General features: G+C 36.8%; 2 protein-coding genes across 2 annotated transcripts in view; both read right to left on the bottom strand.

Moving 5' to 3' along the window:
• The window catches only part of LOC120330862 (helicase domino-like), a 41,880-nt gene extending 24,869 nt beyond the window's left edge, over positions 1 to 17,011 (bottom strand). The window contains exons 1-23 of the mRNA XM_039397823.2: positions 16,413 to 17,011; positions 12,222 to 12,308; positions 10,999 to 12,067; positions 10,547 to 10,661; positions 9,458 to 10,367; positions 9,063 to 9,188; positions 8,828 to 8,987; positions 8,397 to 8,510; positions 8,166 to 8,306; positions 7,706 to 7,886; positions 7,245 to 7,328; positions 6,804 to 6,961; positions 6,308 to 6,358; positions 4,176 to 4,322; positions 3,546 to 3,671; positions 3,208 to 3,376; positions 2,719 to 2,819; positions 2,393 to 2,530; positions 2,096 to 2,273; positions 1,699 to 1,823; positions 1,494 to 1,616; positions 724 to 894; positions 91 to 308 (exon numbers count right to left, since the gene is read on the bottom strand). Coding sequence (XP_039253757.2) covers positions 91 to 308; positions 724 to 894; positions 1,494 to 1,616; positions 1,699 to 1,823; positions 2,096 to 2,273; positions 2,393 to 2,530; positions 2,719 to 2,819; positions 3,208 to 3,376; positions 3,546 to 3,671; positions 4,176 to 4,322; positions 6,308 to 6,358; positions 6,804 to 6,961; positions 7,245 to 7,328; positions 7,706 to 7,886; positions 8,166 to 8,306; positions 8,397 to 8,510; positions 8,828 to 8,987; positions 9,063 to 9,188; positions 9,458 to 10,367; positions 10,547 to 10,661; positions 10,999 to 12,067; positions 12,222 to 12,259 — 4,643 coding nt within the window. The 5' untranslated portion in view covers positions 12,260 to 12,308; positions 16,413 to 17,011. The remainder of the gene's footprint in view (positions 1 to 90; positions 309 to 723; positions 895 to 1,493; positions 1,617 to 1,698; positions 1,824 to 2,095; positions 2,274 to 2,392; positions 2,531 to 2,718; positions 2,820 to 3,207; positions 3,377 to 3,545; positions 3,672 to 4,175; positions 4,323 to 6,307; positions 6,359 to 6,803; positions 6,962 to 7,244; positions 7,329 to 7,705; positions 7,887 to 8,165; positions 8,307 to 8,396; positions 8,511 to 8,827; positions 8,988 to 9,062; positions 9,189 to 9,457; positions 10,368 to 10,546; positions 10,662 to 10,998; positions 12,068 to 12,221; positions 12,309 to 16,412) is intronic.
• A 140-nt stretch (positions 17,012 to 17,151) lies between these two features.
• LOC120330863 (retinol dehydrogenase 14-like) lies at positions 17,152 to 19,685 on the bottom strand. The gene is made up of 5 exons (XM_039397824.2): positions 19,231 to 19,685; positions 18,994 to 19,132; positions 18,548 to 18,672; positions 18,033 to 18,151; positions 17,152 to 17,826 (listed from the first exon to the last, which is right to left on the bottom strand). The coding sequence occupies exons 1-5, from the start codon at positions 19,358 to 19,360 to the stop codon at positions 17,371 to 17,373; spliced, it is 969 nt and encodes a 322-aa protein (XP_039253758.2). The 5' UTR covers positions 19,361 to 19,685; the 3' UTR covers positions 17,152 to 17,370.
• Positions 19,686 to 24,866: the final 5,181 nt, after the last annotated feature.

The following is a 24,866-nucleotide window of genomic DNA, read 5'->3' as shown; positions in this document are numbered from 1 at the left end:
CCGACCAGCAATAAACAGCCTAATGAAATTTAATGTTCAACATTTTTTATGCTGTAGCCACTACGAACAGCAAACATTTGAGCAATTTACCTCGCCCGAGACATGAAGTCCTCATACAAAAACCTTTGTCGTTTTGACAAATGACATCTAACAACATGCTCATATTTGTTTGGCATTTGTTTTTCAACGTCTTTCTTAATTCTTCTTAGTAAAAATGGCCTTAGAACTTTATGGAGTCTTCTGACTAATTTTTCATTATATTCCTGACTCCCTTCAATCATTCCAGTGAGGGGATTCGAAAACCATTCCTGAGTGAAAAAAACAGGAAATAATTAAACTATTTTATATATATATATATATATATGAAAACGAATTGAACATTAAATACGTTAGAAATCGGTTATATTCATGATAAGATAGATACTAGGAACAATCCAGAACATCAACGTTTGAAAATTTGTGATTATAGTTATTAATTACTGTCATTGCAAACAAGGAAGTCAAGTACGCATTGAATTAAAAAACGAATAAAGTTTATCGGAATATTCTGCATCACCAAATTTATTGAAGAATATATTTAGAATAGCGAATTGTTTGATTCCAGTCATACCTGGCCATCATTTCAAGATGCGTTTGAAAGTTATCTTGCCCTGACCATCCACGAGACCTAGATAAGCATTCACCAAGTTTTGCCACCTCATAAAAAAACATCCAATCTCTTACCTTGAACTCCTTATGAGACTGGAAAACATGAGGCATAAGAAAGTGCATGAGAGACCACAGTTCCATCAAATTGTTTTGTAATGGTGTCCCAGTGAGAAGCAATCGTCTTTGTGAATTGAAATTAAGCAGAGTTTGCCATCGTTGAGACTTGAAATTTTTAATGTTTTGAGCCTGGAAGAAAAAAGTAGTTGATCATTTATTCATGGATGTAACGGCCTAGTTGTTGAAGTGCTAGATATTAATCGAGGAATTGAATACGATGCACATTGTACTAGAGGTCAATGCTGAACTAGCCTCTCACCTAAAAATGGATGTTTATTTGAACAGAGATTTTTGAGATACTTATAGAAACACAGGCTAAAGTATGTACAGCAGCTAGCGTAAGAACAAACATTATTTTTTCATATTTGGGTTTGGGTATTAATACTAAAAAGGTTCAGATAATATTCTTTGTTTTAAGTCGAAGAAAATAGGTCAGTGGTTTTGAAGTGCAGCTGTGATAAGAGTGAGAAATATGTAAAAAACACACTATCAAAAGTTGCACTTTGGACCACAGACCAAAAATATTAACTAAGATTTATGTATTTCTAAATCAAAGACTGATGTGGAACAGATAACAAAAAAGTCCAACCATCGCAGAGGTCAGCCTTTAGGCAACTGCACCATTTATTCTAGCACTTCAGCAGACGAAATTGTTATGGTAGAAACAAGAAGGTCCAAGGTAAGAAGTGCATAAACCTAGATCTTAACAAGGAACAATCCATCCATACCTCATCAAGGACCAAATATTTCCATTTCTTTCTTCTGAAGCTAACATTATCCTGAAGAACCAGTTTATACGAAGTTATGCAAACGTGAAATGCATTACTTTTTGTCCAACCAGTTCTTTTCGCCTGAAAAAAAAAAAGTATATTTTCAATTTTTAGTAATAAAACATCTAAAAATGTCTAATATTTCTAAGTTCAGAAAGCTCACTTTTCTTTCTTTCTGTGATCCATAATAAGTCAGTATCTTGAAACCAGGACACCATTTCTTGAATTCCATTTCCCAGTTGAGCATGACACTGGTAGGAACGACTATAAGATGAGGACCCCAAACACCTGATAGAAAAAATTATGTAAGCAATAATTTCATTTCCAATTTTCACTGCAAATCAAAGTCAAATCTATTTAAAAAAAATTGTGGAAAAATAATCAAAAACCCTTCCTGTCTCACATTAGATAGCAAAGAATATTGTGTAATACATAAGTTTTTACATAAGCATGCATATTATTGATGATAGAACGAGGTTTAATTCCATACTCCGCCATATTATCACCATTATCAAAAGTCAATTCAGGTGCATAAATCATAGACGAAGTGCGCAACTGACCTTTTTCACAAGCCAAATGCGCCAGCAATGCTATAGTCTGTATAGTTTTCCCCAAGCCCATCTCATCTGCAAGAATTCCGTTGAGCCGTTTGTCATACATGGTTACCAACCAATCCAAACCAATATGCTGGTACTCTCGCAATGTGTGTTTCAGAAGAACAGGTATGGGTGTGACAACCTATGAAATCAATGAAGAATGAGACAAATATATAAATGCATTCTAATAAACAAATAGAATAAATCATAGAAATTGCAGTTGTCATAAAGTGGGCAAAAACATTCATCTGCATCTCCAACCTGAGTTGTTGCTAATGTAAAGCCAGTAGGTTGTAAACTAGCAGCCTCTGCGGCAACATCTGTAATTTCTTTGCTCGGACTCGACTCTCCTTCAGGTTTTTTGTCATCTTTTTGTGCTGAGGTATCTGACGGAACAATCTAGAAAAAAAAGACCAAATTTCCCAAAATGCCCATATTGTAAGAAAAAGTCACCAATGGCTTTCATTTCAGCTTTTCAGAGACCTAGTCAATGAAATCACGAACATCATACATTGATTTGCAGTCGACTGTTTCATCATAAAAACAAGATTCAGTTTAGTTATAGGTAATAACAATACACATCTTACCATGGGAATATTGTCATCTTTAGTTAGATCAGCTTTGAATAAATAATCCATTCCAATTTCCTCTTCATCTTGTTTATCATCTTCAATATCTTCATCAGAAGCTGGGAAAGGAACGTATGAACATAACAATTTTCATTTTCACTTGTATGATGGAAATTTAACAAAATCAGTGTTATTCAAGTGACCACAAACAATCACCAAGTATACTAGTCATAACCACAAAAGTGAGTTTGCATGTGTAGCCATAAACCCTTCTAGAAAGCGCCATCAGAAATGACAAATTCGTTATGTCTATAAATATACGTCTGCATGGAACCAAGCATTCCACAAACACAAGAATGGCTGGATGTTGAAAGACAGTTGATATTGCCAGTTTGGTATTGCCATGTACATAGAATAAAGAACAAGGCTAGAATATAATAAAACAGGCATATTGAGATCTTGTTGCAAACAAAACCACTGAACAAAAATAAAAAGTTCAATTCCAACCTTCAGTTTCACTTTCTTCCTTTTCCATCTGAACATCTTTATCATCTTCAGATTCATCTACTTCCTCCTCATCTTCAGACTGTTGTTTTTCTTCCTCTCCATCTGGATCCTGATCAAACGCTGCTCCATATAACTTCATCAATTCTTCAATAGGCATTTCTCCTTCCGCCTGCGATGGTATCAATCAATTGCATGGTTACATATACAGCCAATAGAGCAGATAAGTTACATAAGACTAGAATTTTCATAGACTGACTCAAGTAACAGACAACTTGTCTTTTACCTGAGCCAGTCTATGAAAATACCAGTTATTGAATTCGTCTTATCTCTTTACCAACCTGCAAGTCCTCGATCTCCTTTTTGTGATCAACCTCTCCGCTTTTCTCTTCTTCTTCTACAGTTGCCTCATCGTCTTCCCCAGATTCTTGGTCCACACTGAACTCTTCATCACCACCTTGTGACTCCTTTTTTTCAAAGAGAACCAAACTATTTAGTGGTTGCAATTGCAAATATTTTAATACGGGACATGATAAGAGAACTAACGAGTTGGTTGATAAAGACTGTTCAGAGAAATAATCAAATATATTTACGTGGCGTCAATAACTGCAATACACACTATGTATGCTTCATTCAAAATTACAAATCAGTCTCACTATAGTAGCTAACAACATAGCTAGTGTAGGGCATTAGCTGACATGTCACGGCACAATGACAAATTGTAAAGGTGTAATATTGCGCTCCCAAAGAGTGAGAAAAATTGAAAAAAAAACTGGTGTGATGAGAAATAGCATGTTGATAGCTTGGATACCACAACTTCGATATTTTATGACAAAGAGGTGGCAGTATTGCTACATTTTATCTGTTCCCTGCATATGACCGACTGCAGATTAAAGAATAAACATTCCACCACAGCCAGCAAAGAGTTAGGGAACCTAATCAACCAAGATGAATAAATGATATAATCTCACATGCTCAATCCTTTGCCTCTTCGAAGGGTCAGCTTCATCTTTTTTAGATGCGTTGGTTGAGTCAACCTTTCTCTTCCTGGCTGACCTTCTCAAAGATATAGGTGTAGGTTTTGAACTTGTGGAATCTTCTCCATCGCTCCCCTCAGCCTAGTGTTAAGAATGTTAAAAATATTACATAAAAAGGCAAACCATGTCATCTTCAGGGATGGCCATTTCCGAATACTAAACTATTCCGAATACATTCTAAAATAATGTTTTCGAATCTGGAATTCCGAATACATTCTAAAATCGAAAATAACACATTTTTGTTTTAGTTGATTAAAACCCAGTAAATTAGGAAATAAGCTTCAATAGAAATATCAGAATGAAGCCACAAACCAACAGTATATGTACACAAAGTAATTGATAGTTTATAGTTATTATTAAAAAATAATAGCAACTTGTGACACAGTCAGTTTATTAAAATTATTCACTTTGTACAAATGACCATATGAAAAGATAGCCAAGGAGTTGTAGATAATAGATGACCACCACTGTCAGCCATTGAGGTGTATATAACCCTCAATGCTGCCAGCGCGCAGCCAGGATTTTCGAAATCGGAAATTCTCATTGCCGCCTGTAACACCCACCGCGATTCCGCGCTCGTTAAAAGGGCCGTCTTGTCAGCGTATAATGATCATTCTGTTACGTAAAATATTCAATCCATGACAACTACGAGATTCTGAAATATCTTTATATATTAATTTAATGTGTCCAACATAACTCGCGGTTGCTTATTCTTACGTCAAAAAAAACATTACTATTCGGTCCACGGCAATCTGTGACCTAAAATTACGAGATAAACTGCTTGATGTATTTAATTTTAATATGTATTTTTGCAATCTTGCCAACTCGTTATCGCCGTTAGAAAAATCTCAAATAATTATATAAAATCCTGTTAAGTGTAGAGAATAATTCATTTCATACAATGAATATACATATAAAGTTCAGCAGTAAATTAAAAATACATATTCATCGCCGCGATTAAGCCACCTGTTAAAAGAGTCGACTTTTACAACAAATAATATAACAACGAATATATATTTTTCTGTTGTGCAAAGTGATGAATTCGTGACCGACATGGGCATATTTAAAATGTCTTGCTCTTATTAATTTAATTGTCTTCAATTTAACATGCGGTTGCGTCGACAAAATAAAATCCTCACCACTCTTATATACCATTGCAATCCGCGGCCATTAAAAATAAAAACGTGAGGTAAACTGTCCGATTAAATATTGTTTTTATTCGTATTTTGCGAATTCGGCAAATATTTAGATGTACTTGTTAACAGTGACTCCGCTCGATCGAAATGCTCAGAGTAAAATTTATTTCATCACAATAAAATTGATTGAATATACTTTAGATTAATTATATTATATACATCCTCACAACCAGGGAAAAAGTCGCGTTTCAAACCTTGTATCGTGTTAACCCGAAAATATTCGACGGCAATTTAAAGTAATGGATAAACAGGCAAATCCCGCCCTCAATTAGTGACGATATGTTTCCAAACGCCGACCAAACATAATGTGTGCCGGAGGCACACGAAATTTTGCGGTTTTCACTGCTTAAGAAAAGCGTTTTTTAAATTTTCGCGGGCCTCAATAAAACTTATGTTGTTTACGGTTTTATTTTCTGTATTTTAAATTGCCGTTTGCGTTGCGTTGCGTTGTCTTAAGAAACTCGCCGCCGATGAACGTATTTACCAGATTCACAATTCCGTGCGCGTACAAAAATAAAATAAATGTTATCGTTATCGTGGAACAAATTTGTGGAAAATTTTCGTTTTAGAGAAAATAACACAATCGTAAAGGCGTTTACGGGCCTAATTAACACGTTACGCTGATTAGTGATAAAAACAATCACGCGCAAGTTTCTATCGAGAATGTTTTCATTCAACGGAAACGTCATGAAAGCGGCGTCGAAAATGTGTGACGTCACACAAATATCCGATATTCTTATGAACGTGAATTCCGATATTCGAATGATGAGATATTCGAATACATTCGAATACTTTATTCGAATTGGCCATCCCTGGTCATCTTATAATACTTCGTCGCCTATAAAGAAAGCTAATCCTCATAACACCCACCTCTTTTTCAGACTCTGTCGGCTCTTCTGTTTTAATTTGTGATGATTCACCCTAAAAATGAAATACAGTAGTAGAAACTACATCAACTCTATATTTCTGGATAATCTGTAATTACATCATCATGTTAGAGCATTTGGGATGTCAAAAGTTTTTCACCGCACCAACAAATTTCTATATAAACATTTGGTTTTCCCTGATCCAAGCTTGATAACGATCATTTTCGCTATTGTATTCATACAAAACAAAGGAGAAGGTAGATCATAGAATTTTCCTCCAAGCATGCAACTGCATTAAAATCTACAATCTGATAAAAAAGCCTTTATAATTGTTCAATGAGCAAACCTTCCCCCGGAGTTAAGAAACCACCGAAGAATCTTAATTTTGCATGATTGTTATTTAATTTATTCCCCTGAATGACCACACAAAAATTAAATAGCTTAGGGTGGTAAAGTGTGGGGAAAACTTAAATAGTACAATTCTAAACCCCAAAACCTACTTTGTTATAATCTTCTCCCTCCACTGCATCAGATTTCTCATCCACGGATTCCTCCAATGGTTTACCAATGTTTTCAATAACTTCAGCCGGCAAAGAACTGAGTAACTCATTGAAGGGAAGCTCGCTTTCTTTTTTTAACAGAGATAATTCATCTTCAGCTGCGTACAAAAGTTACAAGTCATATTATAGCATATACCAAGCTGGGAACAAGAATTAGCAGCAAGTAACTAGGAAAATTAGGTTTCAAACATCACAGATAATTATCACGACTTGGACCAGATGAAGAGAGAAAAGTATCCAGATGAAGATCGGGAATCACTGAATTATATCAAGTTTCGTTTCTCCACCAGTCAAAAGTACTGAACTAAATTATTATTTTAATCATGTCACACAATAGAGAATAAGTAATAACTGAGCCTAATCAGTAGCATAGATACTCACTGTCATCAATCTTTTCCAATTCTTCCTCAGCAACAGCAATGGTCTCCTCATCATCACTCGACTCTCCTTGAGGTAGAAATTCATCTGGAGACAAACCCAAATAAGTTTAAATTTATGAATAACATATTATTTACCAGGCCAATATAGAGACAAACAATTGATATGAAATCATGAAATTAACCCCTATCTAGCATAGTTTCCGAAATGTAGATATAACTTTCTAAAGAATATTCAGCAAGCCTACTACTGAATCAGTTTCAAAGGTTCCACAAAATGTCAGACAGACGGTTCAACATCAATTTCTGAATTACGTCCCTTGTCTGATGGAAGTCATCATTCTTTTCGTGGAACATTTGTTCTATTTGAGTTGGGCATACTACAATAGCAGTTAATCACCCTCCAGGTCTATTAATCTCGTTAAAAAATTGGCAACCACGTAGAAGATATGAACTGAATCTTACCATCACTTCCCGGCTTTGAACTTGTGAGAGATCTTGGACTTGAACCTGCAGAAGTTTTATTTAAACCTTGACTCAACCAATCAGAGTACTTTTCAGTTTGATCAACGATATAACTCAGGTGAAGGTCAAGAGCTTTCTGTCGTTTCTCGTCAAGCAACGACCGCTGTTTGTACTCAACAACCTAGCCACACAAAATAACAGCTTAGTTGTAAAGATATATTTTAAAGTGAAGATCCCTACTGAAACACATATTAGTCATGCAACAATTGTATCAAGTCTATTGCTGTGTACAAAATTAAAGCAATGCCACAGAAGCAGAGATTTGAGAATTAATCTTGAATCGGCATTCTGATTACAGATAATTATGTCTGAAATCTTCAATTATGTATCGATCCAAAGAAAGCAATTTGCAAACAACTATCATGCATAGAAAACTGGACTGAAAATATATTTGAAGTACCTTGCCAATGCTTCCCCAGAATGTTCGGATCTCACGAGCCATAGTAGAAGCGATTCTTCGTAGACGATTTTGCTCTTCTTTTTCTGCTCTTCTTACTTTGTCATGCTGTTCCTTATGATAAGCAGCAACGGTTCGAACAAGCTGAAATGACGAGAATTGCCTAGTATTAAATACATACACTAGAATTACTTTCACTTTTCTAGAAATTTTCAAATGAAACTGAAAGCATACTTTTCTCGCCGCTGCCCGTTTCCACTTTCGCTCTTGTGCAAAATCTGCTGCCAACCATCTCATTTCCTCGAGAAGATAATCCCAATGGGTCTTATTCCGAGGAGGCTCTTGCACCTGTGGTACGAGAAAACATATCACTAAACATCTATATTCAAAATATTGTTTCCCAGATAGAGAAAGTATGCATGCATCTAAAATGGGTCTCGTTATGATCATTTTGATTCATAGAAATTTATTCACAGTCTTGAAGTTCACTGCTCGAAATGGCCAATATACAGAAAAAATGAAAATGTTAAGTTTATTCCGAAAATGTAAAAATTTAGCCATACATTTAAGTTGAACCGTTTGGAACACCCATGATTCCATCATTTGGTTACAATTCAATCTTGGCACAAAATAAAAATTTACATAAATCAAAAAGATTCACTCACTTTCGGCAATCTCCTTTGTGTCCAAAGACCTTGCTTTCGTAACTCAACAACCTTCCTTTGAATAACTGCCTCTTGTTTTGCTCTCTCCAATATTTCCTCTTGAGAACCAATGCTCTCATCGAGGGGAGTTGAAGCGTTTTGTCTAGACAGCCTTTTCAATCTACAAAACCATACATATAAAAATTTAAAAGATGAAAAAAACTTTCGGAGCCCATGTGTAAAAAATTTTATAAACCTGAGCGGAGATGACTGTCCCTTAGATGTGGAGATTTGATTGCCATGTACTTGGGTAGACATCACAGATTTTGTTACAGTTACGACCGCTGGACTCGACACAATGGTTTTATCTTGAGAGGTGCTCCTGGCAATAACAAATTGAAACAGTATTAACAATAGTATATGGAAAGTCGGTGTAGTTTCTCGCGGTGATGATGAAAAATATAACTTCCACAGCGGACACAAATGACCTTTTTGATAATGAAATCAATAACTTGATGCAAGAATAGATCATTTACCATATAGAAATGAACAGAAAAATAAAATTAATGAGTTGCATTTTTGATATTAACACAATTACAAAGCAGTCATGGCCTCTATAAATACTTAGTTCTTAAAAAGATTCCAACCCACCTTTTCCTACTGATCGATCTTTCATTGCCAGGAAGCTGCACAGATTTCAATACATTATCTGCACCGTTTTCAGGTAACTTTAACTTCACTTTTTTGCCATCATCTGAAGAAATTTTTCTGGAACTTGCATTAGAAAGAGTAGAGGCCGGAGATGTTGGTGCTATTTCACTGTTGTTGCTCACTGTAGACTCTTGCGAAATTTTACGAGATTTGCGACGCACATGCGGACCATCGGGCATCATTTTTTTGAGATACTCCAATAATTTTGCAGATGGTCGCTTTTTGAATTGAATGAAGTCCATGCAGTTTCCACCATTTTGTAAGAAAAAGAGCTCTGTCAAGCACTCTTTATACAATTCTAATTTTTCTTTTAGTTTAGCTTTGTGAATTTCACAAAGCTTTGCACGTTTTTCAAGTATATCTTGTGGGACCTGTGGTAATGGACTTGCAGAAGCACTCGTAAGTGAATTACGAGAATGTTTGTCGTCTACAAGAACATTTTTTGGAACAGTGCTCAATGGCATAACGCTGACCGATACAGACTGTGACACAGTAGTGCCAACAGCCGATGCAGCCATATTTGATTTATTTTCCATCACAATTGATGAAACAGGATCAGTAGACGGAAGGTCAACAGGAGATATATCAATATTTTCTTTATGTACACTAGAAGTCACAATGTTAGAACTAGAAAAAGTAGAAGCAGAAGAGTCTGTACAAGTCGTTGTTACCAACGATACAATATTTTTATCAGAGTTAATTAGATTTTCCTCCGTAGAACGTTTAATTAATAATGTTGGTCTATCGCTATGCTTTAGATTACTTCTGGATGGAGGTGCTTCAACCTTATAGGGTTTCGGCTGACTTGAAGATGTCCCAGTCAAAGAAGTTGTGGCAGTCTTTCCTGAATCTGGAAGAAAAACAAAGGAATAAGTAAAGAATCTTGGGAATATGGGAATAGCTAGTTATTCCACACATTACTCTTTTAAAACAAGATGTCATAACATAATCAAATTAAAATTCGACTGACTGCATAAAAAGTAACTCCAAACCATATTTATGACACAGTTAAATGATCAATAAGCTCACCTGAAACCACCAATAGATTGCTGTTGGTTGGTGGCACAATTGGTTTCACAGGCATCAGCAAATGTTTTTGAAGTAGAGGAGACTGCTGTACATGAGTATCAGAAACTGTTGAAATCTGTTCGCAAAATGAATCATGTAAACATTACTGGATATATCTTTAAACATGGTAAATACACTCAGCTGACACTGTATAGCAGGGTTGGGCAAATTTGCCCACCTAGGTTCGCGAGCCACGTAAAAAGCTATTTTTTGTGAACAATTTTTACACTGTTACAATAGGTCTCTTGCAAAAACTAAATTTAATCGGAATCTCAACACATTCCTTGAGCTATTTTTCAGCTGAAACATTGTGGCAGCGGGCCATAATTTGCCAATGTTAGCTATATAGTGTTCTTGTAAGCTCCTGAAATACAATAATTTGAATGGGCCCGAAAAATTTAGTTTTAACTTACTGTAGATGATTGCACCGGAGCAGAGACTGTGGATACAGTTAGTGTTGATAGCAAATCCAATGTATCAGCGGAAAGAACAGGTAATGATGGTAACACAGGAGCTGAAACATTCTCCCACATCTCCTGCGAAGTCGTTCGGGTGCTTTGTGGATGCTGATGCCATTGTGTATTGACAGGCTGGACTTTATTAGGTGAAACCCCCATGCTCAATTGTCTCGCTGCCTTGAATGGAGATCGTGGTACTTGAACGATACCAGGATGAGTCGACTGCGGGCTATGTAGCTGAGCATGTGTAGCTAGAAGTGGAGACATCTGTTTATGCTGAGTCGGGTCAACATACCTTGGGCTAGTTGCAACAGGTGAAGATTGAGGGCTGAATTGACATGTCTGGACCTGCTGCGGGCTGTAGGAATATGCTGATGGATGTTGATAAACTGGACTTGAGGGAAGATACTGGCCAGACACCATATTTTGCGCATGTAATACAACAGGTTGGGATCTTCTTTGTGGTGACTGGGCTGTCGACATATATACCGAAAGTGGTGACATTGGCCCTTGCATCCTACTTGCCAGTAAAGCAGCCGGTGAAGTCGGTGGTGGCATTGGTTGGCCTTGTGCTCTGATAGGAGACATCATACCTGCTATAGATTTACGTGGGATTGCTGGTTGGCTTGGTGACACAGCTCTCATTCCTTGAGGTACAGACATCTGACTTCCAGGACTCAGTGCAATGGGATTTGATAGTTGTGAATCAAAAACAGTCTGTATCTGACCAGGAGATACACCTACATTGTAAGACTGAGATTGATAAGAGGACTGTGGAGTTCTATAAGAAAATTGGGACTGTAGAGGATTTTCTGTATATTGAGGCTGTATATGTTGAGAGAACGTAGGAGTCATACTTGGGAGAGGAGATGGATGAGCGGCCCGGTATGGTGGTGGTTGAGTGGTATTTTCAGTTCCAAATAGATTCATTTGTGGTTGTTGCACCCCACTGAGAGATACTGGAGCATTTGCATCCGTGTTTGATATTGAAAACTGTTGACCTTGCATGGCATCTGGAACATATCTGCAATACAATATTAGGTCTTTATGGGTTACAAAGAATGGCATTGTTGACCAAGACAACCAACCGTTCATATATAGTTCATAATAGTTTATTTTGTTCACTATTATTCACATTGGCCAGAATTTGTATAAAATAAATAAATATGCTATCAAACCTTCCAGACTTATCAGCCGAATAATCATCTTGCTGCATTTTGATCAGATGGTGTAATGTTCATTTAAATTGCGGTAGACTATTGTTTCTGAAAAAAAGAGACTTAGTTACAGCTACAGGTAACAAAAGTCATTTCAAGGATAAATTAATTGAAATGGTTCACGAGCTATTTTAGGACAATGAAAACCTGGGCACTTATAGGGACGGCCATACCCAAATACTGGACTATTTCGAATACATTCTGAAATCCCCCAAATATTTTATTCACTTTTCTAAAATCTATGGGCATATTATTATAAATATAAATGGAATGTGTGATAATATTCAAATTAGCGGTTTTCTTGATAAACCTACAGTATTCACACCTACGAATTATGGTGCATCTTGGCAAGCACAGAAAAAAGGAGCAACTAGGCACCTAGTGGAATGTTTTAATTTCTACTTCAAGTTCTAGGAAAACCAAAAGTTCTTTACAGCACACACGCTTTTTGCCATGTCAATTTTTGTTATAAATTCAGACTGTTTATCGTCATGATGACTGTCATTTAGTACACCAACATTGTTAAGCTGAATTTTGCCACAATTATCCCTCTACACAAGGATTAATTGTTGTGCTAGCACGGGCTTTAATTTTTTTTACTTTGTTCCACCATTCTTTGATTCAGAAAAACACAAATGGTATTACACGATCATAGTCATAATCGAATGAGTGAACCAATTCCCAAATATCCATCAACCAATGACTAATAATTAAGACCGAGAATAGTGTTTCGTTTTTCGAGTCAGCACTGATTTAAATCTTTCATGTCGGTTGTTATGCTATTATTTGTGCTTATGAAGTAATACCACCAACTTAAACTGAACGATATTATCATCAACATCGTCAGGATAAGGTAAAATCCACGATACTAAAAAATATTTAGGAGCTATTTGAAACTCTGTAAATTGAGGAATGCAAAAATTTCCCGTTATGTTCGGTCACCATCACAAGTGGGAATGAAAGCAATTAATTCCGACAAAATTTGCTTCTAGATTTATTGCAGTACGGCACACTATCCCGAATCCGGATTTGCGTCTACATTCCGGAAGAGCCAAAATATGAATAGGCGTCTGTGAAACCGGGGGCGTCGAGTCGTCTGCGAGCTAGATGCGTGAGAACGTCAGATGTCTGGATATGACGTCAAAGAAAGTCACGCACAGATCGACAGGGCTCTCGAATTTTGCTAATTTGGTTTTCGTTTTTTACCGATGTATACTGACCTATATGGTTAGATATACGATGTATTTCTGAATCATTATATTCAGTCTACTGTTGGTAGTGCCTAATTAAAATAATGTTGCGTAAATGCAAACGTCTGTGAATAAAATAATTACTTTCAAATAATATCAAGAGATTACAAAATTATGCGTTTCGATTAATACGTCTACGAGTCCAACTAATTTTATTATTAAGTGTTTGTGACTACATGACATCGTTTGAATTGTCGTATAACGAAGTCAAAACGATGCACGATATCAAAGTTTTTTTTTCAATAGTTAAATTAATATCGATAGTGAAACTTTGTATGCCCGTTAATACCTGTAATTACAACAATTTAACATAGCATCTTCGGTTATTTAGAACTGAAACTTCTAGAACGCACAACGACAAATAATTATATTCGAGATTTTTATTTAAATTTGAGCGTCAACAATCTATAGTAAAATAAAAGCCTCGATGATTAATTGGATTAAACTATTTTGCCAATTTGATTCTTGTTTTTCACAGACTACGTAAATTGATCATTTGCGGCATACGAATGCATCAATGCGGCATTATATTAATTTGATTCTTGTTTTTCACCTATCTATTCTTGCATAAATCACGCAAATTAACATTTGCGGTATATGATTGCCTCGACGTGGCATTGAATTAAAATATTCTCGTATTCCGTATACTTCGAAGTTAAACATTCGCGACATATGAATGTATCGATGCCGCATTATATTAGTTTGAATCTTGTTTTTCATCGATCTATACTAGTATAAATTACGCAAATTGAACATTTGCGGCATATGAATACATCGATGCGGCATGATATTACATTATTTTGCTAATTTGATTCTTGTTTCTTGCCGATCTATTATTGTGTAAATTATGCAAGTTGATCATTTGCGGCATATGAATTAAATTATTTTCGTATAGATTAACATTTGTGGCATATGAATGCCTCGATGTGGCATTGAATTAAATTATTCTCGTATACCGTAACTTTCGAAGTTAAACATTTGCGGCATATGAATGTATCGATGGGACATTATATTATTTTGAATCTTGTTTTTTACCGATCTATACTAGTATAAATTATGCAAACTGAACATTTGCGGCATATGAATACATCATGAAAGTTATTTTGCTAATTTAATTCTCGTTTTTCGTCGATCTATTCTTGTATAAATTACGCAAGTTGCACATTTTGCGGCATATGAATGTCTCGTTGCGGCATTAGATTAAATTATTGCTTTATGAACTAATTCATCTAATGCTATATCGAGGCATTAATTTTACTGTTTATCGATTGTGTGTTATCAAAATGTAATTTTTATTATCTCTGATGCATTTATTATCGTTAACACGCCATCCTATCTACATTGAAAATGAGAGAAACACGGCACGCCAAGGTTTACGTCGAGGAACGGCCGATGTGTGCCTGCGTGCGTCGATTGAAATTCAGTGACGTCACACGCCGTCAATCGTTTTTTGCTCATTTCTCTCGAACGCACCGGTAAAATTTTTTTTACATCGGTAGATCTGATTATTTTTTCACGAGGAATTCAATGGTGATGGTTTTAGATTGCGCTTTTTGTTAGTTTATTGCGCAGCTTCAATTTATCGATATCGGGAGACAAAATCCGCCAGACGTCCATCGAAGGAGGGATATTCGATCACCGTTAAAATAGGTTTCTCTAAAACGAGAGATTGTCTCTCGATCTGTAAAGTGTGCCGTACTGTATTGCCGCGACGATGGCATGTGTGCACGCCGGGCTCTATAAGAAGCGTATATTTCACCCGCAGGGGATTTGCAGCATGAAATGGTTGCTTGGTGGTATTTGCCAAAGTCAGGCATGATCCCTCAATACAGTACGCACATTATACAGATCGAGGGACATTGTCCCGTTTCAGAGAAAAGCATTTTACCGATGATCACACACCCCTCCTTTGGGAGAGGTCTGGACATTGTTGTCCCTCAATATCGGTAAAAATACAGTATGATGAAGTTGCACAAAATACTACAAAGAAGCGCTATCTAAAAACGTCAATATTGAATTCCCCTGGAAAAAAGAATCTGATTTACCAAAGAAAAAAATTTTTACCATGGCGTTCGAGAGTTTTTAGGAAAAAACAGCAATTTTGGTCACATGATAGCCACGATTTATTTAGATTATTTTTGAGACAAGCATGGTGCGTTATGACTCATCTGCCCGTCGTTCCTCATTTGTGAGACACATGGAGTGTTTGTTTTATTGAACCAAATGACATGACTGGACATTCTTGGAATTAGGATATTGTACCATACTGAAATCTGAATAATTTACCATCCTGAAGGTAACATAAAATTATGTCGAATCTCTTTTGAAACTGGGTCCTATTCAACAAAGAGCACTTAGATCTTTGACGAGTTTGAAAACAAGGAATGGTTAACATTTTCACATCGGATGACCATACTTAAACGAACTTGAGATAAAATTAGTTGATATTGGTTAACCACATGGTCTAGCAAGTGCGTCTTGGTTTTTTTTAGCTTTCATTAGGACTATGTGCCACAAATTATAAATAAAAAATGGTACAGAGGTAATAGAATTTCTGATAAAATATCAGGTATTTTATAAATAAAGACATTCCAGCAGTCTGGCAGTATTTTCTAGTTTAAAGCATTTACAAAAAAAATTCTGGAGCTCAAGATATAAAAAAATGGCTGGATGGAAGGAAGTTTATGATGTAATTTATCATCTTCCAGCATGAAGCAAATTCAGACAGAAAGAGTCAAACGGTGCCGATAACACAAGAACACGATCAAGACGGTAGATTATCAATAAAATACAGTTTATAGTAACCAGCCATTAACTCAATAAGTCGTATAACATGAACGCATACGACACGCATGACTGCACAGACTAAATCCAACCCATACTGCGATAAGAATGCACCTACCTTTTATCCAATAAAATCCAGCACAAAACGAACCCATCGGCAGCCGTTGAACCTCCATCCAGAGTAATCAGAGCTTCGCGTACAGACTCACATGTTGTTAGTGAAACAAAATAAACGGACATTTGGTTAAAGACGACATCTTTACAGTGTCACGAGGAAAATCGAAAGAACACGTCCGCGCAGACAGATCGAAAGAACAAAGAAAAAGGCGGTGATGATCGGACGTAATGCGCATGCGTGAGTTCTGTTTACCTAATATAAAAGATCGCCTTCTTCACTCAAACAGTATTTCCCGCGCTGCTCACCAGCGCCGTCTGAATGGTGTTCACTTGACTAGGAAACGTGGTGTTTGCATCCGATTTCACGTCAGTTCGGTGGGGCGACGATTTTGCAATTCTTCTATATTGGCCTAGTGCAAATATAGCCGTAAAAAGCAACATTCTCAAATTCGGTATACGAAAATAAGAGTTGCTGTTTGTACCTATTCAAAAGATCACTTTCATATCTCCCCATGTGAAGGTGCGCTGACTAAAACTTTTAACAAATAGTTTATCTGACCAACGCGGTTGTATAAACGCATTCATAAATATACATAAAATTACTTTATCTGCTTGCTATAATCGGTTTTCTGTGACACCATACCAGCTTCAAAAAAAAAAACGATCAAACAAGATCTACATTTACCCACATGTATCTATAACTGTCACCCACAATCACAAAGACCGATCAAACCCAATAATGATGTGAATATCTAAAAGTACATATATTTCAAACTGATAATAAAACAGTGGTAATTGTAAAAAATTCTAATTTTATGCCACATACTTTTTGTGACTCACACCTCCACACAAAATTAGGAATGTTGTTTAAAGGGTCATGGCACTGGCAGAAGGTGAAGAATACCAGTAGAAAACATATATTTTAGTACTACCTGAAATACACTCGGAAGCAACCTATATCAATGCAAGTTTGTCAAATCCATACAAACATCCCATAACCTCAATGCTGTAGATTCATCTTTTGCTACATCGTTCAGTTCTAGTTTTTGGCCATTCCTGAAAAGCTTTCCAGTTGTGCTCTTAAAATCTGGATCCAACGCACAGGAAATAATCATTTCACATCCTTGTTCAGGGGTTTTCAAAAGCAGTCGACCTACAGTCTCATACATGAGATTCTTCATGAAAGATTCTCCAATTTTATGCCGAGCTAAGTCTGTCTTCACCATACCAGGGCTTACAGAATTTACAGTGATCCCAGATCCAGCTAACCGAGAGCTCAATACATTAGCACACATGATGTTTGCTAACTTGCTCTGGCTGTATGAACTGGATTTGTGCCCCCCTTTCACAATATCATCTATATCAATTATACCCCGTGCATAGAGCATAGATGTCACTGTGATGATACGAGCATGCTGTAATGGGAAAATTGTGTTTAGGATTAAACTGTAATGTCAGTATTTCCTCTTTCCAGACAGGAAGAGGGAGATTTTTTTGTCAACCGAAATGAAAACAGTCACCACAATTATACACAATATTTTTTGGTAGTTCATTCAATTGAACAATCACAGGTAAATAAATATTTACTTATATAATGATGGAAATTATGCAAAATACCTACTTTTTTTTTTCTCATCAAATCTAAAAGCATGTTTGTGAGCAAGAAATGGCTTAAATGATTTACTGCAAAAGTTGTTTCAATTCCATCCTCAGTCAGGCCGTATGGAAGTCCAAACACCCCTTAAATCAGAGAAAATATACAAACATTTGCTGTAAATTCTTATAATGGATGGCTATATCAGTTTATCAATCTCTAAAACATTTCCAAAAATTGATGCATCATTCGTTGAGGATTTGCACAAGGTCTACAGCATTTTGTGTTATATCAATGACTGAATATTTCGGACACAACAGAACAAGAAGCTTTTATGCCTAGCAGATTGAAATGCTGCTCTAGCAACAACAAATTCGATACTTCAGTTGCCAGTGTGCAAATCATTAGACTTAAATTAAATCAAAAATGAATGGGTCAAAATAATATTTGCTATTAGATTGATATTTAGAACTGTTATATTGTCCTAGTGTGTTTTGACACCAAGGGATAATTCCCTCAAAATAATATGTTGGGCATCCTACCTGCATTATTCACCAAAACATCCAGTCTATCCTCAGTTGCTAAAATGTCATTTGCAAACTTTCGAACAGAATCCTGGGATGAGAGGTCAAGTTGTTTAATAACCAACAAACCTTTGTTAGTTCTTCTGCAAAGCATATATTTAAATGTAAATTACAAACTATTTCTGTATTTTGCTCCTGATACTGCTTTTATTTTTAACAGAGTGCTTTCAGTCATCTGAACAGGCCATAAATACAAAAGAAGCTAGGATAAAATGTGACAGAATTAGTTCACTGTAAATACCCACCATGGAGTTGGAAACGATGCTTATTATGCAATAATGCTTAAATGTGTTATTACCAATCAATCAATCAATTTTATTTGTTACAAATAGGTATTTGTAATACCAGTATTGGAACAGGTCATTTGACATAAGATAACTAGATACTGAAAAAATATCACCCACTCCCGTATGTAATAAGCCGCTCGCTTGGCCTTTTCTGTATCACGGCATGCTAAAATAACACGACCACCTCGCTTTGCAAACTCGATTGCCGCTGCTCTGCCGATTCCTGTATTGGCTCCAGTGATCAAAATTGTTTTGCCTGGTTGTTAATGCATCAAATGTATCGTGTTATTCATTAGCAAGGCGGTGACATAGGAAAAAATAATACAAAGAGTTATATTGTATACGGTACTTTACCTTCGGCCGTGTATTTCTTTAGAACAGTAAAGTATCTGCGCAGTTTTCTCATCACTACAAAGGTAACTACACCAACGACCACAAATTGCCAAACTTCTAAACTTTCCGTTAATCTTCGAATGTACTCCATTACAATGCTGACTTGTCACAAATAAAATATTGAGGTCGCACTGGTCGTTTCGTGAAATTGAAACTGCTGAGCGCTGACCTGTCTAAGAATTTGTCCTTTTTACGAAACAACTCTCAACGAGGTCACTCAGATATTGTTTGTGTTCGGGCGTTGGATAGTCATTTCAATTTATCTTCATAGCAATACAAACATTACGCAATTAGAAAGTATCGCGACCAGTGTTGTTGAGTGGATCTTACGCTTTTAAGAATCGGCGACCTACTTCGAGCGTCAAAAAGTAATAATGGGCACATTAGCATTAATGCTTCTAGATTTATCTGCTAAATAGCAAATTTGCAAGTGCTGAAAAAGCGCGATCAGGCTCAAGTGGTGTATGTAGCCTATGCTAGCTGGTTTTATGAGTCCTCTATAAAATTTGTCTTGGTTGTCTGTGCTGGTTTCACATGCTTTCGTTTGCTTGCTGTATTACCCCGTAGAGTAGAAGCTTGTAAGGGATTGGAAAAACGACTTAAGTTTTTCGTGGCCAAGCATGATACATGTAAAGCGGGCCTATCCAAACTCTTTCTTGCAACCAAATATATACACGGTAATTTCGAGAGTAAATGTCCACGCCTCCTCCAATTTACAAGAATGACAACAATACCACTATTAACTATATGCAATTATGGGATGTCATAGTTGATTCACTCACTGTACAATGGCATCAACGGATTTGGTCAAGCGTCGGACTAGAAAGCTTTGGTAACCCATGGTACCGTATGAAAACCGCGCGCAAGTCAAACGCCGAATTATTTTGGCCAAACGTGGAGAGACTTGATAAAAGGTTTTGGAATGTGAAGAAACATAGAAAAACATTGAAGGAGTCAGTGTTACAAGTACAGGAATTTGCAAAAAAGCAAAAATACGGATCAAAACAATTTCGTCACGCTAATAACCGAATTGCGTAAGTCATTTTTAGCAGTTTTGAGAAAAACGTAAAAAACTTCCTAATGATACTGTTATGCCATTGAGAGTCAATAATTTGCCGTGGTTCAATTTTTTGATCGTAGCCGGATGTAAGTTAATTTGTATGACGCAGTTAAGTGACGCTATAAAGGCGCACTGTGACTTAGGCAGAAATGTGTCTATGACTTGGGGACATACGCAATATTTCAACTTTACTATATGTACCAGTCCTGAAAACTAAACATTTCAAAAACGAATGTAATTCTCAGTATCTACAATGTCTAATCCCCAAAATAGCTAATCAGTTTCAATTACATTATTTTTTATGTTTAAAAATATATAATTCATCAATATAACACGTTCTGCACACTCACCGAAATAAGACTAAGATTAGATATAAAGAATAAAACAGCAATGTACCCAATATAAAAGCCAACCAAGGTGAATTGGACTCGGACAGTGAATATCACAAGTGCACGTCTTCTTATACTGTAGTATAAATTCAAATTAATACGCGCTAAGCTAAAATCCGAGATGCAAAAACTCGAAAATACTTTGCCGAGGTTATTTTGCCTTTGTGACGTCACAATAGTCCTGCGGTAACAATGTAATTCATTATGACAAAACAATTGCACAAATGTGCATGTCATACTAAATCTCCATTTTTATGGGTTTCGGAATTCTTAAAATAAAATCTGAGTTAACAGACAGGTGCGCAGCATTACATGAATACCTATTTTATAAAAAACTCAAAATCGCCAAAAATGACTTACGCAATTCGGTTATTAGCGTGACGATATATAATCGGGCAGTTTACCACACATTTTCATGCCCGCTGAATGCCGTGGTGTTTTAGAGTGGCTCTTGTTTTGTCGACGCAACCACAGTTTAAATTAATGACAATTCAATTAATAAAGCAAGACATTTTAAATATGCCCGTACCGGTCGTGGATTGATACTTTGCACAACAGAAAATTCAGTTTTCGTTGAAAAAGTCGGCTCTTTCAACAAGTGGTGTTACCGCGGCGACTGTTTGACATGGATTACGAGGCGGTGAAGGCGGGTGAATATGTGTATTCGATTTACTGATATAACCTACTTTATATGTATTTTCATTGTATGAAGTAAAATTGTACTACACGAATTTTATAACAGATATTAAGAATTTTCTCTAGGCTATAACGAGTTCGCGTATAACGTATCAAAATTAAATACATCAGTCAGCTTATCTCATATTTTTATGTCCACAGATCGCCGTGGTATTTTAGAGAAGTAATGTTTTTATTTTGACGTAAGAAATCGCCACCGCTAGTTACGTTGGACACAATTAAATTAATAAAAAGGACATTTTCGAATTTCGTAGTTGTCATGGGTTGAATAATTTAAGCAACAGAAAAATCATTATACGCTGAAAAGGCGGCTCTTTTAACGAGCACGTAATCGCCGTGACTGTTACACACGGTAATTGGCATTTCCGATTTTGAAACCCCTCCCTTTTGAAAATCCTGGCTGCGCGCCTGATTACGTAACACCATGGTTCTCAAACTGGGCGTCGCGACGCCCAAGTGCGTCCTTTCAATATTGATAGGGCGTCGCAAAACTTTTCTTTTTTTGCGGATTTGTACCTGCGGTGCGTGGAAAAAGTCAGAATTTTCGTTATTCTCGTTTAAATCATACTTGAGAACTGGAAATAACAATATATTAATTATTGTAACGATCGAAAATAACAAGCGCCCGTGCTTGAATAAGGGCCGGTTTGAATAGGGGCCCGGTTAGTGAGTTGGTTGAAAAAAATATGGGTCCGGGCTACAAAACGAGCAAATACGGTAACTAAGATATTTTATGCATAAACATATATATATATTCAGTTTCTTCATATGCTGCCCTTGTTTGGAATTGCTTTAAAATACTTTACACGCACGGCTTTTGGAAAATCAAAAATTTAAGTCGACTTTATCATCCGCAGTTGAATATTTTTTTCTTTAAAAGATCATTGCAGCCACGCCCATACCGGTTTTCTATGATCTGCATCTTTATCCAAGTCCATTGTTTGTTTTCTTTGTGTATTACCTTTCTGCCTTGTCAATTTCGTCTCATGGTGTCGTTTGTTGGAGAGTTTATTTTATCTCTGCTTCGGTGAGTTTTTTGGTTCGGAGAACGATGTTTGACTTTTGAATTCCGATTCCAATTTGAATGCTAACGGCAGGTTGTTATCGTTTGTTCCGATCTGCAATATAGCAAATATATAATCGGCGGCGGTGTGGCTCAACGGGCTAAGCGTTAGGAATACGCTCGCCACCGCATCTCTAACTACTCTGCGTGGGTTCGCATGTTCGAATCCCATGCAGGGATGGTTATGTGCGAGAGGATTGCTGGACTCCTCGCCGTCGTTGGGTGGTTCACGTAACCGCTGGTCGGTTACGGCTTCCTCCACCACCAAGTCCATGCTTCCGAAAACAAACAATACAGTAAAACTAATCCCATACCCGACTTGGAATGGTAACCGGACGAGAGGCCGTGGTTCGCCATATGGATAAGCCGTCTTATCGGCTTTCCTCTCCCCCGGGATAAATATGTAAATCCTAGCCTATCCTATAATAATGTGTTGCGTTGTATGAAGGCAGATGGAAGCGGTCGAGTCCTTAGCTTGATCTCTATCGCCACTACCAACAACGATCAGAAAATAAATCAGACTTCAACAGCACCCAATTGATAAATTAATATCAACTCGATCTTCACAATTCTACTGTTGCTTATAAATCAGTGGTTCCCAACCTTTATTGGCTCGCGACCCTCTTTGGTGGTTTACACATATCTCGCGACCCCCTGCCTCACTTTCTATACTTATTAATAAAATAAGCGGCAAAGTGGAGGCGCAGTTATTACCACTTCATGGTAGCTCCTGCCACGAGCGAACCGATGGCAGCTCTTGACGTGGTTGGCGCTATTACCGGTCTTTTCACAAACAAGTCGTGTATCAGATTTTAGTTTACCATGCGGAATTATATCCACTTAAACCTGAAACCTAACCCCAAATCCATCAAAACTATATCCATAAGAAAAATGTTCCAACTTACCCAATATTTATCAACATCGCGGGCAGCCCTGCCATTACAGCCGACATGCCGTGGTTACGGCAGCAAAAATTTACCCGCCTTTGGTTTTCAATTTGCTGTCGTGGTAACGGACGTTCTATTGACAATATTTAACTTGAAGTCTTATATTATTTTCTACTGGTTTACAAGACCTTCGCGACCCCTCTAGAATCCCGCCGCGACCCCCAGGTTGGGAACCACTTTTATCAGTGGCGTGCCTAGAGGGGGGCGAAGGGGGCAACCAACCCCGGGCAGCACATTGTAGGGAGGCAGCAGAACCAAGCTGTAGAGTTTGCGTTATTACACATGCTATTCTAGATGTGTTCCTATATAATTAAAAGCTAACATGATGTGTTCTGTGGTGATGGTTATTCACCGAGGGTTGTTTCCCCGACCCTTGACCCCAGAAAATTTTTTCCTATATTTCACAATCGCAACATTTTTTGATGCTCATTTTAATAATAAAAAAAAACGTTTCTTTCTTACTTGACCTTTACTTGACTTGTTCTCGTGTATAACGACACCTATAATCTGTTTATCACCCAAATTATTTTAGAAGTTAGGTATAAGGGGCAGCATTATCAGAAACTCGCCCCGGACAGCAGACTAGTTTGGCACGCCCCTGACTGTTATAGATGTATAGTGTATCCTTTTTACAAACCGCTTCTTTAGCCATAATTTGATTAGTTTTTACTGATGTTTCACCAGAACTCAATAGTTAACTAATACCGTATTTCCCGGCAAACAAGTCGCTTTTCTAGACCCAAATTTTTGGCCTGATATTAGGGGGTCGTCTTATTAGGCGAGTATGATAATTTTCATTTATTTGGTGTCAACCTATTATTCAATTTGGACCATAAAATACCTTCGGCGATAGCATCAACCACCTTTTCAACAGGTTAGTTTAAACTTTAAATAAATCGGCATTCTCTCACGGTGAATATGGAATTTCAATGCTGCGATTATCATATTCCGCATTTGTGTGTGCATCACGAGTGAAGGGCTATTACCGATACACAACGATAATTACTTTATTGCTCTCAAGCAGCCATGGCACTTGTGTTATGAGATACGAGTTATCACGTATTCATGTGAGACAAGATGCTAAGATAAATAAAAGAGTGAATCTGTGACCCAAATTTTCTTTATTACATAATCATGTGTGACAACAGGCTAAGATAAATAAAGGAATGAAAACGTGACCCAAATTTTTTTGATTCAAAAGCGCCATTTAGGTTTTTTTTTAGGATGGCCCGCATTGCGATAAAGTGGAATATTGGTTGCAGCAATAGCTCAGATATGTTTTTAAATTGCAAAAATACGAATCAAAACAACATATAATCGTACATGTTTATGTCCACGGATTGCGTTGGTAATTTGGAGCAGTGATACTATTTAAATCTATTTATAAAAACTAAATATAATCAGTTTATCTCAAATTATTATGTCCGCAGATTGCCGTGTTA

This window comes from Styela clava, chromosome 6, assembly GCF_964204865.1.
Source record: "Styela clava chromosome 6, kaStyClav1.hap1.2, whole genome shotgun sequence".
NCBI classification, from domain to species: domain Eukaryota; kingdom Metazoa; phylum Chordata; class Ascidiacea; order Stolidobranchia; family Styelidae; genus Styela; species Styela clava.
The sequence above is the reverse complement of the archived record's forward strand: the minus strand, read 5'-3'. Positions and strand labels throughout refer to the sequence as shown.